The sequence below is a fragment of the Rutilus rutilus genome, assembly GCF_951802725.1.
Source record: "Rutilus rutilus genome assembly, chromosome: 7".
Classification (NCBI taxonomy): domain Eukaryota; kingdom Metazoa; phylum Chordata; class Actinopteri; order Cypriniformes; family Leuciscidae; genus Rutilus; species Rutilus rutilus.
In genome coordinates, this window is record NC_140221.1 from 6,755,377 (window position 1) to 6,775,777 (window position 20,401).

General features: G+C 37.9%; 2 protein-coding genes across 2 annotated transcripts; both read left to right on the plus strand.

Annotated features, from left to right (window-relative positions):
- Window positions 1-676: 676 nt before the first annotated feature.
- LOC311294016 (protein FAM98A) lies at window positions 677-7,307 on the plus strand. The gene is made up of 8 exons (XM_084414632.1): window positions 677-805; window positions 898-1,004; window positions 1,273-1,395; window positions 1,487-1,752; window positions 3,543-3,623; window positions 3,708-3,824; window positions 3,908-4,051; window positions 6,856-7,307. The coding sequence occupies exons 1-8, from the start codon at window positions 762-764 to the stop codon at window positions 7,012-7,014; spliced, it is 1,041 nt and encodes a 346-aa protein (XP_084270758.1). The 5' UTR covers window positions 677-761; the 3' UTR covers window positions 7,015-7,307.
- A 1,225-nt stretch (window positions 7,308-8,532) lies between these two features.
- gas2l2 (growth arrest specific 2 like 2) lies at window positions 8,533-18,486 on the plus strand (the record flags this gene model as incomplete). Its single annotated transcript, XM_084415384.1, has 6 exons — window positions 8,533-8,890; window positions 10,952-11,181; window positions 12,190-12,297; window positions 12,535-12,631; window positions 13,562-13,820; window positions 16,722-18,486. The coding sequence occupies 6 exons, from the start codon at window positions 8,533-8,535 to the stop codon at window positions 18,364-18,366; spliced, it is 2,697 nt and encodes an 898-aa protein (XP_084271510.1). The 3' UTR covers window positions 18,367-18,486.
- Between the last annotated feature and the right edge of the window lie 1,915 nt (window positions 18,487-20,401).

The following is a 20,401-nucleotide window of genomic DNA, read 5'->3' on the forward strand; positions in this document are numbered from 1 at the left end:
GCTGATTGGCTGAAGCTGCTGTCTGTCTGAGGCCCGTTTAGCCAATCATATTCGTCATACGCAACCATCTCCGTAAACTTCCGTTTCATGTCGACATTAATGTTCATTGTCTTTCTTTCTTTCTTACAGTCTATGGTTTACATTCACATAAAAACAATGTAAACGTGTCAAATACAACAAATTTCCTTCTTATTCTGGGACTAAATCTTAGCCTTTTTATTCTGAGACTATATTTTTAAAGTACTTTTTGTAATTCACAGAGAACAAAGGAATGGGAGAAATGTATGTAACGTAACTTTAGATCAATTTTTGCTCATATAAAATAAAAACTTTGAGTTAAATACATTATGTTTTGTCCCAGTTACAATAACCATAAACTGGGATAAGCGCCAAAATAAATGGCACTTTAAATGTTTATAATATTTAATACATATAATTTTTATTATTACAAAAAGAGACGTCTCTACTTCTACGTATTTGTTTTATACTTTATATTTTACGTTTTTTTTTTTTTTTTTTGCGAGCAAATAAACAGTCAAGACGATAGATCCGCGTGTGTCTGATAAGCAAGACCAATCTCTGCTATGTTTCTTATCTTGTTGATGAGTTTAGAACCAAAGGAATCTGTCCGTTTACTGATTAGGACGATTGTATCAATTTCGATCGATTATTTTTGTCTAGCAATAGGTTATCTGCAGAGAGCGACTTCTACTGCCTTGATTTACAATAACAGTCGTCGATGCTGAATAAGGAAGTACACTATGGAGAGAGATACTGGTGCAATCGCTTTAATTAAAGCTCTTGGGTGAGTAACACACAAAAAATCGGCGATATAAAAATGTATTATTCTTGTCAAGATAATAACAATCACAGCTGTTTCGTTGTTATATTGCACAGGTATAAGAGCAGAGAGTGCTTGAAGAAATGCATATGTGATGAATTGCCTTGCCCTTTGCTCACCTGGTTGGTCTCAGAACTAAGAGAAAGTTTTCCCGATGCCCCAGGTAACCCAACCCAGACAAGTCCTATACAAGCTTTCCATCCATTTGCTTTTTTAGTCGTTTGTTTTGCACGTATCATATTTAAATGATTAGACCTGCACTTTTAAATCTAATAATGATGTAAATTTAGCTTTAATTTCTACGCCTGGGATTAAAAATGAAAACGTTTTCCTGCCTATATGACAACATTTTGCACAGCTTTGTTTAACCATCCTTTTCTTTTTTTTTCTTTTTTTGCTGATATTATGCATAAAATGTAACTGTGCTTCAGCACGGAGAGTTGGTGGTGCAGTTCTGGTCGGGGAGTTGAGGGAGATGCTGAAGGAGATGTCCTGTCCTCAAAATGCTCTTATATCAGAGAACCTTTGCCCACTTCTGTTGTTCAGAGTGACTGGTAAGGTAGGGAGGTGATGGATGTTCTCAATTTGTGCATTTTTAAGATTTTCTGTGAAGAGCTACTGTGCATTTTCTCTATCAATTCACAGAGTATTTGGTGTCAGAGTTGATGGCAGCCCGTATGCTGACGTACAGAGAGAGTCATCCAGAAGATGCGGATCAGAATTGTGAGACAAATGGCAAAGAGCAAAGAAAACGGGAGAGTCTTACTATGGGCAATGAAGATGAGCATCAGGAAACCAGTCAAGTGGAAGAGGATAAAACTAATTGGCAAGAAGTGAATAAGGGTCTGGCAGAGCTGTTCCAGACTCTTGGCTTAGAAACATCTTCTCGGATGAGTGATGCCTGTGCAGAGGTAGGAAACAGATCACCACTGAATGTCTAGTAATTACTTGGTTCCAAATGGGGGTTTTCATAAGAAACCTTTTAAAGGGTTAGTTCACTTAAAGGGGTGGTATCAAAAACTGTTAGCCTTTTATGTTCAAACCGGAGTCAGACAATGATGGAGAGACTCAAGAAGAAGTGACAACATGTAGAATGCAACAGGACATTTCTGAATGGTTAGTTGATGAATTTATGCAGCTTATGTGTTGTTATCTTCTAGTCATTGATTAGCATATTCTGTCATGATCATCTATAAATCGTGTTCAGGGGGCGGGGTTTATGTAAATTTTAGGGTTGGTGATGTCACTAACCCTGGAGGAATGTTGTGTAGTCTCTACCAGCCGTTTGTTGTAGTCCTTAAAAAACAATTTCTTTAAAAGCAAATATCTCCCTTTGCTTTGAACTTTGAGTATTGTAACTTTGTAGATGTTGTTTATGCTCAAACAGCAATATTACACACTAACTAAAGTTAGAAAAATGAAATCATAATCAACCACCCCTTTACATTTTTTTAATTCTGTCATTAATTACTCACTCACTCACTCTCGTGTCGTTCCAAACTCGTTAGACTTTCGTTCATCTTCGGAACACAAATGAAGATCTTTTTAATGAAATCTGAGAGCTTTCTGTCCCTCCATTGACAGCTACGGAACTACCACTTTGACGATTTAAAAAGTTCATAAAGAGATTGTAAAACGAAACCATATGACCTGAGCGGTTTAGTTCAAATTTTCTGAAGAGACTCGATCACTTTCTATGATGAACAGATTGAATTTAGGCTTTTATTCCCATGTAAACTTTCATCAACGCCCACATCAATTGTAAACAGAAGCTCAAGCATGTTCACTTGACGTGTGAGAACCAATGAGGTTCATTCTCGTGTTACGCATCACGTTTGAGCTTCTGCAAGAACCTCTGTTTATGTTCTCTGATCAATGTTTAAATGTGAATAAAAGCCTAAATTAAATCTGTTCATCATATAAAGCAATCGAGTCTCTTTAGAAAATTTGGACTAAGCCGCTCAATTCATATCAAATGGATTAGTTTTACGATCTCGCAATGAACTTTTTGAAGCTTCAGAGTGGTAGTTGTGTATCTGTCAATGGAGGGACAGAAAAGATCTTCATTTGTGTTCTGAAGATCAACAAAATTCTTACTGTTTTGGAATGACAGGAGAATGAGTAATTAATGATAGAATTAGGCCTAACCCTTTAGGATCCCCAAAGAACATTTCGGTGAACCATTTCAGTTCTTTAAGTTGGCATGTAATGAAAGTTGTGAAGACTTTTCTTCCCTATTATTACGTATATCAGAGTGAAACGCCTTTTTGAACGAGAAAAAAAAAGTAGGGCAGGACTTGATTTCGTCCATCAGTTATTAATTGGATGGTTGTTGTTTGCTATTGGTGGATCTCATGTGAGTGACAGGTTGTCCCGCCCTCGCGCCAGTAAACACGTCATCAGAGAAGAGAAGAGGGAGGGGAAGTTATTTTGATTAAAGATTATGAGGGCACATGAATAAAAAATAAAAAAAGATATGCATGATATATCCTATCTAAAAAATACGACAATATTCCATAAAAAAATACGAATTGTCCATTTTGATTTCATGGTGACTTTAAAAGAACAATTATTTTTTTCTTAGTTTGAAGAACATTTGAATAATCTAAAGAACCTTTTTCCACAATAAAAATCCTTTTTTGAAATTTAAAAGTTCCATAGATATTTAATTTTTAACATAATACGAGCTTCATTCATTCAGGTGGAGTCACGGCTGACATCACTTCCAGAAGGTGAATTTCCAGAAGCGTTACTGAATACCAGTCTGAACTCTGAGCAATGGGTATGTATTACAAAGTTACATTTGACCTATTTCAGAACTCTATTCCATAACAAATATTTTCACAATAATGTTTTTCACTCTTAGAAAAAGATTGATGACATCAACAGAGCTCTCTGTAAGGATTATGAGTGTCGGCGCCAAATGATTATCAAGCGCTTTTATGTCACACTACAATCCTTTGCTTGGGGAGAGAGGGGAAAGGTACTAAGATTTAGTTTTTGCAAACCTCCAAGTATGTATTGAAATATTTGTTTCACAGAGAAAATTATCCCTTTTCTTTCAAGGAACGCAGTGCTGTGCTTTCTTCCATGGCCCCCTTTTCACCTTCTCCTGAGTCGTTCGTCTCCGTTGCTATGCTGTTGGCGACCAGAGAGGACGAGTCTCGCATTAGGCCAGTTAAAGCAGGGCCTTCAACAGCTGTTCACAAGGTGCCCTTCACCAAAGTTTTGCTTCTAATAGTAACAATAATTAACTTTTCTCTCTAGCATTGAGTGCATTAAATTTAGTGAGGGAAATTACATAATAAAAGATATAAAGGGGTAATTCACCACTGGCAAAATGGGCTTTCAATAAAGTTTGGCTGCCTATGCGGTAGAAAGGCGGAAACATTTTTGAAAACGATGCTACTGGGCATGTAGCCAACCAAGGCCACTCCTAGTCTTCTCCTATTGGATAGGCTTGACCAGAGTCAAAGACCTTGCTTGAGTAGGAAATCCTTCTTAGCAAACTTGTCAACTTGTATTGTTGCCGTGTGCAAGAATTCAAAGAGTAAAGGTTTAGCGGGAGTGAGTTATTTTCGGTTTCTAGTGAAGGATCCCGCACATTGTAGGCAGTGGCTAATGGCAGCAAATAATGGTAAACACTGCAACGAAAAATCTGAAAAACCTCTGTGTTTGTAGTTTTTGGGCCAAAGGAAGAGGAAAAAACTGACAGAAACTGCCATTTTGTCAGTTAATTAGGAAGAAAATGAACGGGGAGTACCTTCTGTCCAACAGTGAAGCAAAACGCTGTCACATACTGGTGTAACTCCCCTCATTCCCCAGTCTGGTTATGTTTAGGATTAGGTGTGGAGTGGGGTTAGGACTTGGCAATTAACCTAAACTTACCATATCTGCTTTGTTAATAACCAGGGCTGAGTTTCCCGATAACGTTGTCTCTTAGCACGCTACGAAGACTCTTAAGGCCACATTATACTTCTGCGTCGGACATACGCCGGAGCCTATACGCCGTAGGCAACGTGTTGGTTTTAATTTATACTTCTGTGTCGTTGTCCGCGTTGACGCGCACCTGGGGAGCATGAAACCCAGAGGGAGGGGTTCTGGCAGACCAATCACAGCGCTTGTGTCCGCGTAGAATTGACGCGTTGTTACATTTTTGGAGAGGTGCACGTCAGGGTACGCCGAAGGGTACGCGCGCTACACACAGCCTACAACGTAGCTACGGCGGCAGTTCGACGCAGAAGTATAAAACAGGCTTTAAGGTATAACTTAACTAAAGGTATACCATTACTAGGCGTGTTCCCCGAACTATACCTTAGAAAGCTGCTTAAGATATTCCTTCTTACGTGCGACGTTACCCGGTGCTGTCGAGAATCAATTATTCTCTTGTCCAGGGGCTGTTTCACTGCGTTATGCTAGAAAGTGGTGTTCTTTATAAAAGAAGAACTTTAGAAATAGTTGAAATTGCATTTATTAGGACCTATAATAGCCTAGCCTACATATTTTTAAATTGTATCATATATTGCTCCCATAATAACCATTTCAAATTTTTTACGTGCTTTCTTCTCTTTCCCATTTTTGTTCGCTGAGGTGGAGCTGCGATGAAATATTGTTCTTGTAAATACTTTCCAGCATTTCAGTAATAAAAGTGTACATCTTACGTACGGTGCTCGGCAGTGATCAAAAAGGGTTTAAACAGTGAATTTTGAATCTCTTCTTGTAAACTCAGAGATGTGGATTCAGACGGCAATTAAATTACCACACGACCTGTTTGTCAAAAAAACAGTAGGTACTAATTTGGCCAGGGATTTTTACGCGGGTTGAGTGAGAAAAAACACTGATATTATGGATTCGGACGGCACCAAAATCACAGACTCACCCCTGTAAATGTTTAAAATACCGGATGAGCCCATGAGAAAAAAGTTTAACTGACAGTAGCCAATGCTCTCACTGGCCTTTAAAAGCGCTATTTCATTAAAATAAATGTATTAAATTTTATTATATATAATAAAAATTCTAACAACAATCAGTGTAATGACAATTTTATTCTTGAATTAGCCTAAGTGAACACTGTCTGGGTGTATTAAAACTTCAGAATTATATTCATATAGACCTGCAACAGTGATAAGGTAAAGCTAAGAGTGGTCCAGACCAACCTTCCGAACGTATGACTTACAGAAGGTATACTTAACTAAGAACGTTTAGGGAAGCACGTATTAACGATAAGGTACAGCTTAAGGTGTAACTTAAGAACGACGTGGCATTAAGAAGGTTTCGGGAAACCCAGCCCAGGGCTCGACATTAACACCCGCCAATTGTGGCTGGATTTCAGCAGTGGCGTGTAGCGCAGTCACTCCTACTAGCCACTTTGGCGGGTTGAATTTTAATATATAAATTTTTCATTGATTCATTGAAATATTGTTTCTGTTATAGGGCTTGAATTTCGGCATGGGATCGTGCATAATTTTACTCAATCCCGCAGATTTTGTGCTCACACTCAAAGTGTGCGCGCATAAAGCCTCCTCTCAGAACTAAATTGAGTTATTTTTCGCTGCTTATTGCGCTTAAACAGTCAAATACACACAAAATAATGTCAAAATGCCAGTCTTGGTGAGTATTCACGTAAACACAGTCAGTTATGTTGTAAGTGAACGTAAACAGTTGAGAAAGAAAAGGCATGTGTAGCAGTATAATGGGTCTGCAGTGACAGCAGCCCTGTTAGTAACCCTCTGTCAACCCGACTGTCCGTGGATACAAAAATGCAAAAGTACAATCTGTGGTTTTCACAAGAGCCCTGGAGCTGTCAAAAAGTCTGAATTATGCATTTTGTGTCATCTGGCGGACTTTTGCTGACAAATAAAAATGAATGAATTCTCAGTCCAGGTCAGACACAGAGAGAGTACACATTGTTCATTTCCATATACCCCCTCCGACATTGTAACAATACAAAGCTGGTTGAAAGTCAGCGAACTTGCACTTTATGCACAATTTATGCAAAACATTTGTTTCTGCAGGTACTAATGGGCAGTGTCCCAGACAGAGGGGGACGTCCAGGAGAGATTGAGCCACCGATGCCCAGCTTCACTGGCCGCAGTGAGGGAGGAGGAGGTGGTCAGTATAGAAAGAGAAGGCGAGAATATTCAGGAAAGAAGAAGAAAAATAAAGAAAATTAGTGGTTTGTTTTTAGTGCTAGTTTTGTAACTAACACAACACAACTCAAAGAGCTTATTTTTAAGCAATATTTCTCAGTAACATGAATGATCATGGACTATGCTTAAAGATTAAAAAAATGAATCCTTATTTAATGTTTCAAAGCACTTAATGCACAAATTTAATTTGATGACCAAAAATGTCATAAGTTCATTTCAATGAAATGTATAAATATGAATTGCTACAAGCTGTATTTTATTTTCACAACCAAGATATATGATATTATTAAAGGCAATTATGTTTCCTTAAAAACAAAATTTTCTCTTTAAACTCTTTTTTTTTTTCCTTATTACATTTGCATCATTAGTTTAGCATGTCATCGTTTATTTTTTTACATCTGCATTTTTCAGTGACCGTTCATTCAATGAAATCTACCAACATTCTTCTAGTTTTTAGTAATAATTAATATAATTTTTTAAGACCTAATTTGAGATTTAATTGAGTACATACTTGTGAAAATATGTGTTGTTATGAAAGGAATAGATAGTTATAGATCTTCATTTGTGTTCCAAAGATGAATGAAAGTCTTACGGGTTTGGAACGACATGAGGGTGAATAAATTAATATATTTTTGGGTGAACTAACCCTTTAACCTATTATACTCTATGTTGGAAATGGGTTTATAAACTGTAAAAACGACCCTTTCGCAGTTTTATCTCACAAAGCTAAAGGGAATTTTTCGCAAGTTGGCATGAAACAGAAGTTTCGATAGTTTTTTCTACCCTGCTGGGACATATAACCAAGTGAAACGGCTTCTCGAACAAGTAAAATGTAGGGCGGGACTTGATTTTGTCCATCAGGAATTGATTTGATGGTTGTGGTTTGCTATTGCTGTGACGTCATGATGTGAGTGACAGGTTGTCCTGCCCTAGCGCCAGTAGAACGTCATCAGATAAGAGAAGAGGGAAGTTATTTTGTTATTAAAGATTATGATATAATTATAAAATAAATAAATAATAATGAAGTGCACGGATAAATCATATATTATAAATGCTGCAGTATTCCATATAAAAATAATTGTTAGTTTTGATTTCATCTTGACTTTAAACACTTAGGGATAGTTTAACAAATATTTATTTGTATTAATAAATTAATGTTTATGTTTATTATTCATGTGTTTGCCGTAAGGAGTTGAACTTGTGGGCAGTAAATGGTTAACTGGAGTGTTTGGATTAAGACGCTATCTGGTAACCAAGGACGATTCCGCGCTCACACACCCTGACAACATTTAAAAAGCGCTGAAACTTTGTAACACAACACTGCACAACGTTTCATTGCATGCACTTATATTTACACTAAGTTTAGGACGGAAAATATGTGTTTGGAGTCAATGAATCGAAGAGTTTAAACTTTTATACTGTTTCGTTGTCACACTATGCTGCTAATGCGACCGTATTTTTTTATGCGAGTCATATTTTTCCCCTTACAATACTGGATTATTTAGATTGAGTGTATTAAATTGATTTGATTCAATCCACGCCATGTCTGGAATTCAGCATGCATCCAATCAAAGCATCAAGCCTTTTAAATCCGGCGAGGAATATCTCTATGCCATGAAAGAAGACCTGGCAGAATGGCTGGGAGATTTATACAACGTGGATATTGACGTAAATAATATTTTGGAGGTGTTGGAAACAGGTGCGCTTCTGTGTGCTCACGCTAATAACGTGACACGAGTGGCGGATGAGTTTCTGAAGAAGAGCGGAACCACTGAGATCCAACAAACGTTACCCGCTTCTGGGGTCACTTTCGTCAGCTCTGCACATCCAACAACATTCCTGGCCCGGGATAATGTGACGAATTTCATCAACTGGTGTCGAAAAGAGATGAGCATTTCAGGTACGTTTTATAATTGTACATGTATGTGACGTTTTATATTTGTTGAATTAAGAATGATCACTTTATCACATGAAAACCGCTTGATTGAAAATCACTTGTTTGCAATTCAGACTTTTACCTCTAGAGAGTGCTGTGAGCTCACAATAGTCGCGAAGCTTGTCAAGTGTTGGACTGTTTGCTCAAATGTAGTCTTTCCCAAGGTTTTACACATTTGAAAGTTAATAGTAAATTCAATAAATATCTTTAAAATCATGTATACTCACATGAGAGGAAGACTCCAGTCATAACAGTAGGCTTTACATGCAGTCTTATGGAGATCACATGACCTATAGAATTCTTCTTCTTCTTCAGTGTTGGGGAAAGTTACTTTTAAATGTAACGCGTTACAATATTGTGTTAAGTTACTCCCAAAAAGTGACAAATTGCCTTAGTTACTTTTTATGGAAAGTAATGTGTTACATTATGTTGCTTTTTCTTGGCTGGGCTTGCTTTGTTTGTTTCTTATTAAAAACAAACAAACAAAAGTTATATTTTGGGGAAACGTAAAAGGCCTTTCACAGTGAAATGCAAATTATAAATTACAAATGATATAATATATATATGTTTAACAAGTCATTTTTGCTTAATGGTATGGTTTAATTGAATTATTGAAGGTCAGCAGCAAAGACATTGGTTAATAAAGTAACATTAAATACACCAAGAATTTTTGTGTTATTTAACATATTTAATTTTACTGTTTTTATTCACACAACTCTATATTTACTCCTGATTTCTCTCAACATGGGGACAGGAGAGGGGACTTATTTGAGAGAGTAACTCAGATATTTTGTTGTAAATGTACAAATAATGTATTACTTTTCTTGTTACTTGAAAAAAGTAATCTGATTACATTACTCGTGTTACTTGTAATGTGTTACCCCCAACACTGTTCTTCTTTCTATACAATTCATCTAGTCTATACTAGCCTATATCTTAAAGGGATACTCCACTTTTTTTGGAAATAGGCTCATTTTACAACTCCCCCAGAGTTAAACAGTTGAGTTTTACCGTTTTCGAATCCATTCAGCCGAACTCCGGGTCTGGCGGTACCACTTTTAGCATAGCTTAGCAGCATAGATCATTGAATCGGACAGGACCATTAGCATCTCTCTCAAAAAAATGACCAAAGAGTTTCGATATTTTTCCTATTTAAAACTTGACTCTTCTGTAGTTACATCGTGTACTAAGACTGACGGAAAATAAAAAGTTGCGATTTTCTAGGCTGATATGGCTAGGAACTATACTCTCATTCCTGCGTAATAATCAAGAAACTTTGCTGCCGTACCATGAGTGCAGCAGGCGTAATGATATGACGCAGCGCCTGAAAATAGTCCCCAGCTCAGTAACTTCCAACGTGACCGGGACTAAGTTTGTCTAACCTATTAGACCTATTTTCAGGCGCTACGTCATATCATTACGCCTGCTGCACTCATGGTACGACAGCAAAGTTTCTTGATTATTACGCAGGAATGAGAGTATAGTTCCTAGCCATATCAGCCTAGAAAATCGCAACTTTACATTTTCCGTCGGTCTTAGTACACGATGTAACTACAGAAGAGTCAAGTTTTAAATAGGAAAAATATCAAACTCTTTGGTCATTTTTTTGAGAGAGATGCTAATGGTCCTGTCCAATTCAATGATCTATGCTAAGCTATGCTAAAAGTGGTACTGCCAGACCCGGAGTTCGGCTGAATGGATTCGAAAACGGTCAAACTCAACTGTTTAACTCTGGGGGAGTTGTAAAATGAGCCTATTTCCAAAAAAACTGGAGTATCCCTTTAACAGATATTTTGCTAGTGGAATGAATTAGTATTGAATAGTGAATTTGTATAATGACATCAGTAACTGAAACTTTGCTTTTGCTTGTTGTTGCATCTTACAAGTTGTCAGTAAAAGTCCAAGACTACTGTTATATAGATCAGCGCAACATAATCAAAATGCCTTTTATTTAAATAAATAAATAAATTCTTATAATTCCAGTTCTGTTTTCTGTCACCGTCTTAAACTCTACCCCTACTGCAGATGTACTGATGTTCGAGACAGACGACCTTGTCCTGCGTAAGAATGAGAAGAATTTTGTGCTGTGTCTTCTTGAGGTGGCCAGACGGGCCTCTCGTTTCGGCATGGCTTCACCGGTCCTCATTCAGCTGGAGCAGGAGATCGAGGAGGAGATTCGTGAGGAGATGGAGGACTTGCCTGCTCAGCCCAAACCACAGAGGCGCTTGATAAACATCCAGAACCTGGATGAGATGGTGCCGCATCAAAGATCAAATTCATGTTTACTGATGTGCTGAGGGCATTGGATTTTAATTAAGAATTGAATCTAAATGAAGCAATTATTGCATAAAATGTGGATTAAAATGACATTCATTGCAGTCTTAATCTTAATAATCCCTTTAGGCGAATCTCACGAAACCTGTCAAGAACTTATTTCGTTTTCCACTGCAAAATCAAAAACTGCATGATGAAAAGAAAAATAGCAACTTTAATATTTTTGCATTGTAACCACTGATCTATATAATGACATTCTATATAGATCAGTGATTGTAACATGTTTGACAACAATTGAGCACAGCATAAAAACTATTTACTATATAAATTGTAAATAATTTTTTTAATAAAAAAATTATTATTTGTACTTTTTATAATTTTTCATTACATTAATGAGAATTTAAAAGGGGGAAATGTGTTAAATTATAAAAAAAATAATACATTTTCCGTATTAAAGATATAATGTCTTATTTTTTTCACCATTGATGTCTAATCACTAATGAACATTTTCATGTTTGTTCTTAGTAATCAGTCAATTAGCAGATACTTTAATCTAAAGCGACTTGCCAATAATAAGTACACTTAATGCAGGCACAAGCAATCTGTAATTAAGTGCTTTGTAATGTTGGCGGCTCATGGCTTGCTCCTTCCAGTGACTGAACCACCAACCTTCTAGTTATCAGCTTTAGGCTTTAACCACTACACCACCTGTGGCACGAACCCCACAGTTATCCAACTGATGTGGCATTCAAGAGGATGCCTTGGAAACTAGGACACCCAAAGGGTCAAAGCTGAACATCCATCTATAAGATTCATGCCTCTTTTTAGCATTTAAAATGATTTGCAGGATAGGAAAAAAGGAGAACTTTGGATTAGCCTGTCATTTTGATTTGTGGGTCCTCTCCTTACTGATGTATGAAGGCTTTCAAAGTGACAGGTTACATCTGCTTAGAATACAATAACGTTTTTGTGTTTGTGTGTGTGTGCAGGTCCAGTTTCTGATAAGCCGATGCACTTGTCCATCCCAGTTCCCCATGGTGAAGGTATCAGAGGGCAAATACAGGGTTGGAGACTCCAACACTCTCATATTTGTTCGGGTATATAAAACCTTGTTTTTTTCCTTTCTGTCAACTTAACATTTTTCTGAGCACTACTCGTATTACTGCCTGTCTATGCTGGAAAATGTTGATCTATCATAGTCATTAAAATATGTATTTTACTGTCTCAGTAGCTTTGTTGAGCATAAATGGAAAAGTAAATGTTTTGTTGATATGACAACATGACACATGAGATGTTTTATTAAGACGTGTGTGTGTGTGTGTGTGTGTGTGTAGATTTTGAGGAATCATGTTATGGTGCGAGTGGGCGGAGGATGGGACACCCTGGAGCACTATCTCGACAAACATGATCCCTGCCGCTGCACTTCTCTCAGTATGCTCACAAATACACACCTACAACTACCTACAAAAATTAGCATCAGAAATTATATAAACAGTGAAAGGTTTGTGGTAGGTGATCATTCTCAACCCAAACATTTTTGTGTGAACTATCCCTTTAAGATTGCTTTGGCATTATGAAGTACATTATGAGACATTGTTGTGGGATAATGTTTGTATAATCTTTACTAATATTTCATCACATCTCAACACATGTACTGTAGTATATTAAAATAACTTATTTAAAGTGCCCCTATTATGCTATTTTAAAGACTCTTAAGTTTGTTTCAGAAGTCTTCTACAATAGGTTTACATGCATCCAAGGTAAAAAAAACACTTTAATTTTCTCATAATATACATTGCAGCATCACCTCTTTTATCACAGTATCTTAAACGGTTCGATCAAGGATTCTCTTAACCCCTTTTTTCTGAGAGCTTCCTCTGCTCTGATTGGTCAGATGGCCCAGTCTGTTGTGATCGGTCTGCTGCTTACAGTGTGTGTCGGAAACGTAACGCTATTATTTGGAAGTGAACACAGAAAACAGCGTCTTCTTAACCCAAGACAAACTCTTCCAGGCCTCAGCTACAACTATCAAAGTAGATGTTTTTTGCAGGCTACCAATATGAAGTCCATAGGCTGATATCATGCAAATTTGTCACAAACCTATGCAGGAAGTAAGACTGGACTTACTGACGGCTCATTTCAGGCAGTTCAGAATTAGTTCTTGCTTTTAGGAGACAATGACTCCATTTGTCGTGCACTTTGATCTTTGAAACTTTGCAGACCTTTTATATTCAAAAACAGCTACATAGCACTCTACATGAAAGGTAATATCCAAAAAAAGCATAATGGGGGCACTTTAAGGAACTGGCTCAGTATTTCCTGGAAAACCTCTTTTATTTCTCTCTCACACATACATATCAGTCCATAAGTTGACCGCACGTCCAGCTACTCCAGTCCATGAGATCAAAGAGCGGTTGACCACACCACGACCTGATGCCCAGTGTGCTCCTCAGACCACTCTTATGCTGAGTCGAACTAAGTCGCCTCTTCAGCCAGTTGTCTGGACCCCTTCAGCCCCATACAGAGCCCAGAGAGGACGGCCCTCTCCTCCACGCTCCTCCTGTTCCCCTGACCCTGAACATCAGCCCACCCACCGGAGAAACAGCCCCTCTCCTAACAAGTAAGTGTCCAATTGGTTTGCTAAGTAGTACCTGAATAACTATTTAACCATTACGTTTTGATTGACTTTGAAGTTGGCATGAAATTTAAATTCACCCTATCTATTTCCTAAATGCATATTATTGATAATATTGTGAATGATCATTAGTGCATGTTTAATTTAAACATAAGCAGGACTTCTCCAATCATATCGTCTGTATATTATAACCCCTTTCTTACCATCGACTGCAAGCTCATATTCAGATCTGCCTCCATCCAATCAACAACCGATAAATAGAACCTTGTCCCCGCCCTAGATTTTCTTTTCCCCGATTATCTGATTCACTAGTATGTACGTCACAATGCATAAGAAAAGATCTGTCGTTACTTCTGTTAAATCGCGATGGATTTTTTCTTCTATATACAGTATACAGTCAGAACTTGTTGGAAGGTGATTTGTCTAATTAAAAATCTTTCTCTGAGGCAGCCAAAGAGCTGGCTGACAGGAAGATAGAAATCCACTTAAACCCTTGGATTTTCACAGACACTTTACTTGTTGTCTGAGACCCAGACAATAACAGCACCCAGAGGCATAAACAGGAGTTTGTGTGCAAGACATCGAGAGAGACAGAGACTGTGATATAAAAAAAAAAAAAAAAGAAAGAAAAAAAACACACACACTGAGCTTGCTCCTTCAGCTATTAAATAGTCACTAAGAAACAAACTTGTTCCACTTCATCATGACATCTCATTAGTAATGTCCAAAGATGTAATTACAGAGGCTATTATCTTATATTATTATTACTCTATTATAGTAGAGTTATAGTCTCTATTATACACACATTTAATGATCACATGTTGGCTATTAAATCGTTGTAATAAAATGAGTAGAATAACAAAAGGAGAGAGCAATGGTAATTAACCTTCATCCTTTTTTCAAGAAATGAGTGCCTTGACTTTTGTGGGTTAATTACTTTTAATAACTTTTAAAAAGTTAGTTCACCCAAAAATTAAAATTCTGTCATTAATTACCCATCCTCATGTTGTTCCAAACCTGTAAAACATTCTTTCATCTTTGGAACACAAATTAAGATATTTTTAATAAAAATCTGACCCAGTTCTGTACTCTCCATTGACAGCTTCGCAACAACCACTTTGATGCTTCAACAAGTTCATAAGAGATTGAAAAACTAATATGAATTGAACGGTTTAGTCCAATTTTTCTGCAGAGACTCGATCGCTTTATATGATAAACCTATTTAATTTAGTTGTTTAATCACATTTAAACATTGATCAGCGAGGATAAACTGAAGTTCAACCGAACCTACTTGATGCGCAAACCTGAAGCTCAAACGTGCTGCGTAACACAAGAATGCACCTCATTGGTTCTTGCAGAAGCTCAAACGTGCTGCGTAACACAAGAATGCACCTCATTGGTTCTCGCACGTCAAGTGAACATGCTTGAGCTTCAGTTTACCACAACTGATGTGTGAGTTGATGAATGTTTATATGTGAATAAAAGCCTAAATTCAATCTGTTCATCATATAAAGCGATCGAGTCTCTTCAGAAAATTTTGACTAAACCGCTCAATTCATATGTACTAGTTTTACGATCTCTTTATGAACTTTTTGAAGCGTTAAAGTGGCAGTTGCTTAGCTGTCAATGGAGGGACTGAAATTGTTCAGATTTTCTTAAAAATATCTTAAGTTTGTGTTTCAAAGATGAATGAGAGTGTGAGCAACATATGGGTGAGTAAATTATGATAGAATTTCCATTTTTGGGGAAATAACTCTCATATCTTATCTAATATTAAAGTCCGCGTGAACCGGAAGTTGCAAACGACTTTTCTCCAGTGTTGTGACGTATTTCCCAGTGAAAAGGAATATTGAACAGAGGGCAGGGTTTTACTCTAGCGCTCCTCCTCTCCATCTCTCGCTCATTACAGACGCATGGTTTGAGGGGAGTGGTTAAGCATTTCCCAAACCAAGCCGTCAAACCTACGTCATCAGAGAAGGAACGCCATTCCAGACCGGAAGCAACTTTTCAGACTTTGATTAAAGATCACGACGGCAGACAAATTTTTTCTGTGTATTAACTTGCACGGATTAATTGTTCACCACAAGACTAGTAATATGCGCTAACAAAGTAAATAGGGTCAATTTTGATTTCAGTTGAACTTTAAAATGATTTTTAATCAGTAGTTTGCAACCATAATCACTTATGACAGACTGTATCACTGTGATTATTATCTGAAATTATATTCATCCAGATTGCATTGATTTACACGTTCATTCCAATAAATCGCCAGTGTGACTGCATATAGATGCAATCACACTTAAGTGCAAAATGCAAATCACCACTCACTTACATATTATATGAGTATTTGCATTCATTTACTGGAAAAAAAAATAAAGAAATGTTGATAGATAACTCCAAAGGTTTTCTGTAATTTCTTGCATTGGTTATTGTTGAGTAAATTAGGTAAGCAAATTGCAAACCTGCAGTGTCTGGTCTCTTTTTCAGAATAAAAGCAGCAAAAGAAAAAAGAAAAGGCTAATGACAATAACTGAATGCCAATAACAAAAACTCATTTGCATTTACATCCTATTTAAATGTGGTCGAAATCAGTCCCAGACCACCTCAAAATGTGAAAACGCAGATAAACACATGCCATTGTCTGGTGTAAATGAGGCCATAAACTGAGAGTGGGCCTGCAAATTAGGTTGTTTTAATGTATGTCCATGAAGTGTCCATTTGAACAAATCCCTTCTGATATGATAAAATGGAGTTTGCATTACCATATGCTTAATCATGTATATTGGTGTCCCTAAATACATGATACTTTTAACAGCTGTTGAGGAACCACAGACTCACTGACCCTAACAAGGCTGTGTGTGGGTGTTTTTTTCCCCTTCTTTTTAGATCAAGTGAGAGACCGAGTACTCCATCTCGAGTGTACAATTGTGCTGACAGAAAAGATAGCTTGAAAACAAACTCCTCCAGTAGGACAGGCAGAAATGCAACACGGACATCACCAACACCTCGCCTGACAAGCAGTCTTCCTCGGGCCACCCATCATCCAACCACACCACAACCTGAGATACAGCGTCCTCAAACACCTCTAGTCCTTCAGAGAAACACCAATCAGACCCAACGCCAGCAAGCGCCTGAAAAGAATCTGGGTCAAACCTGGACCAAATCGCAGTTTGTTTCCAAACTGAGACAAAATTCCACCGTTGGTGTAAAAGGACGAGAGAATGAGGACAGAGTGCACCTTGTCTCTGACATGAAAGAAAGTCCAGGAAGGACCTTCCAGAGTTTTCCCAGAAACACACATTCCTGTTCCAAACCTCCGAACATCACTATTCATGAGCCAGAGGGCAATGGGGGTCCCAAAAAGAGTGCACATTTCATCCGCAACTTTTCTCCTTTTAAAGGTATAACAGGGGCCATCTCAGAAGCGCAACACACCAGACCTAGAACACCAGCTAAGATCTCTCAAGAAGAGTCACCTGGTAAACCGCAAAATATTCTGGATGTAACTGAGAAAGGCCAACTTGAACAAGGAGCAGATAGATCAGCCAGCAAGAAGGTACAGCACTTGGCTCTACACGTGCCGAACATTGTGCAGTTTCAGAAGTCTTTAGGGAGTGAAGAGGGAGGAATTGAGACAAGCTATCTCTTCACTCCTCCTCCTCTCAGCCCTTCTCAAGAAGCCATCCTCTACAAGAGCCTAGAGGAGGAAATCTTGTGCAATCTACAGCAGCTAAGCATCGACACAGAAACCAGCACTAGCTCTGATGAGAAGCATCACGAGACTCCTAAGAATTCGAGAGAGATTCCATCTGACCACTGTAAAGCCTCACACAGATCAGCAAGTCTTGATCGGGCAACACCCGACAGTGGAAACAGGGCTTTTGATGCAGTCATGGCTGAACTCTTTGGTGGCCAAAGGAAGATGGAGAAGGTGTCAGTTGAGAAGTGGATGAACACTCTTCCTAAGGGTCTCAGAGGCAAGGTGGTGGAAGACCACACTACCACACATCACCTTAAGGTCTCTAAACCTTGTATGACCAGTTCTTGGTCCTCATTGGGATCCAGTATGGATTCAAAGGAGACTGCTGAACTTGTTAAAGTGCCAGTTGACAACTCAAATGTTGAGACCAAAACTCCCCCTGGCAAAGTATCAAATTTAGGAACTGAGCATGTAAAAAAGCAGAGGAGTTGTTCAATCAAACAAAGAAGATCCTTAAGGAAACCAGAGAGAGTGCCATCCATCTTCAAGCTGAAACTAAAACCCTGTGTGCGACCAAGACGTGACCACAGGTCCGACCGAAAGCCTTCAAAGATCCCAAAACCAGTCTTCTACAAAAGAACAAACTGCAAAGATGCCAACTCTCAAAACCAGAGAGGGAATGATTCCCCACATGGGCCTTTTGGCACAGACAACTCTCGAGGAAACACTTGGGCTAAACCAGAATCCCAGGTCCCAGTACCGAGTGCAACAAAGTGCCAAAGAGCAAACAAGGAACCACTTGGAGATCAAGATCTGGAAACCTGGGTTTAATCAACAACTCAGAAATTTGTAATTTTGGAGTTTACTGAAAATTTGACTGCCAATTCAAAGAAGCCATAATATGTTAGTCTGGAACTATTTTACTTGCTATTCAAAAGTGCATTTTTTCGGAAAGCCTTCAACATCCTTTTCAAAAAGCACAGCACTTTCATCAGAGATTAAAGTCACATTAACCTAAATGAGATACTTTGTTGGTTTGTTGATTGTTTATATATATATTTAATGTACAGCACATGCATTTACTGTATAAAAAACTAATTGACAACTATAGTTTTAATGCCATAGCAATGCCATGTTGGTTCTGTCAAATATTGTAAGGGATTTTTGTTGTTTTGCATTACTCTTTAGGGTCTAACTAATGAATTTATAATTGTTAACTAAACGCACTAAGATGTTTACCAGTTCCACTCTGTGTACTACGTACAAGCTAACGAGCTAAGAGATAGTTCACCCAAAAATACAATACTTTTATCATTTACTGATTTACTCCAAACCTGTATGACTTTATTTCTGCAGAACCCAAAATAAGATGTTTAATCAGTTTTTGTCCATGCCATGAAAGTCAATGGGGTCCAAAACAACACTGGAGCTTACTGAATTCACTGTATAGACAAAATAACCCCAAGACTTTTTTTCCAAAATATCTCCCTTTTGTGTTCCACAGAAGAAAGAATGTCATACAGGTTTGGAGTGACAAAAGGGTGAGTAAATGATGACAGAATCTTCATTTTTGGTTAAACTATGCTACATTCAGAGCGCTTTAAAATATAATTTGGGTTTGACTTATTCTTAGACTTTAGATTAAGGTTTTCAACGTAGATTGTCTGAATTTATATCCTTTTAAAAATGAGCATTTCTCCTCAACGTCACGCTCGGGCAGTCATGGGCCTGTAGACGTGACGGATCAGATGTTATTCTTCCATACAATCAGGCGTTCAAGCGGTGAAACTTTCCCCATTTAATAAAAACTGATACACTGACATCTGAGCCATGTGAATGTTTGTCACATCATGAATGTCTGTCTGTACAGATTCGAATTTGTGTATTTTTACATTTTGTAACATGCTGTAAATATGTAATGACTGTACAAGAATTTGTCCCCGTTCGCTGTTTATTCATTTCAGCTCCTCCAAGCATTCCGCTACCATTTCTTCCCTGCCGTTTCCAAGTCACCTTGTGCTTCAATGTTTTTGGCTGCAGGTTTTATAAATAACTCTTGGCATAAGTCTGGAGCTAATAATAGCTTCGTCAGAACTGCAGCCTGTCACACTACAGCAGCTGTGCTCCCTTGCAACTTTCTTCTCCTTGTTCCCTCCCTCCAAACCCCAGTCCCCTTTCATCCCCAGACTCTTGTCAGTGGAGAGGAGCGCTTTGAAGATGCCCTCTGAGGACTGTGAGAGCATGATATTCTGGGGACTTGTGATAAAAAGATTAAATTCAGCTTTTTGGAATTACACTGAATCTCATCCAATTATTGAGAATGACGTGCTTCCATTTGTCACGTTACCTGAAATTATTCTTTGATTGTTAAAGGATTAATGAACATAAGTAATCTTCACCAGCACAGGCGTTCATCAGTGAGCCACAACATCAAGCAATGCCTCACTGATTTCTATTGTACATGCTACGTATCGCACCTTATTACTGAGTACATATAGTGCATTGTATAAAAAGTAGGGCAGATACACTTCTGAAGAACAGATACTGATGTAAGTATTGATTTTTGTACTCGTACATCACACAGAAGAGAATGCATTTTCTGTCTCCAGTGTCCATTTATTAAATGTGCTCTTTACACAGACATTTGTATTTAACATATTTTTGATCAGACTGGGATGTGTAGAAGAAGCTGGTCTGTATATGTGCCAGAGATGTGGTTGGTTAAATTATTAAAGAAGGGAATATTTTTAATCTTTTACTTGCCTGACACAAACATCATCCGAGCCTCTGTATGACAAAGTGGGTTCCACAATGTAAGATCATACATTTATAACACATTTACATTTTAAATGATATTTTCCTCTTG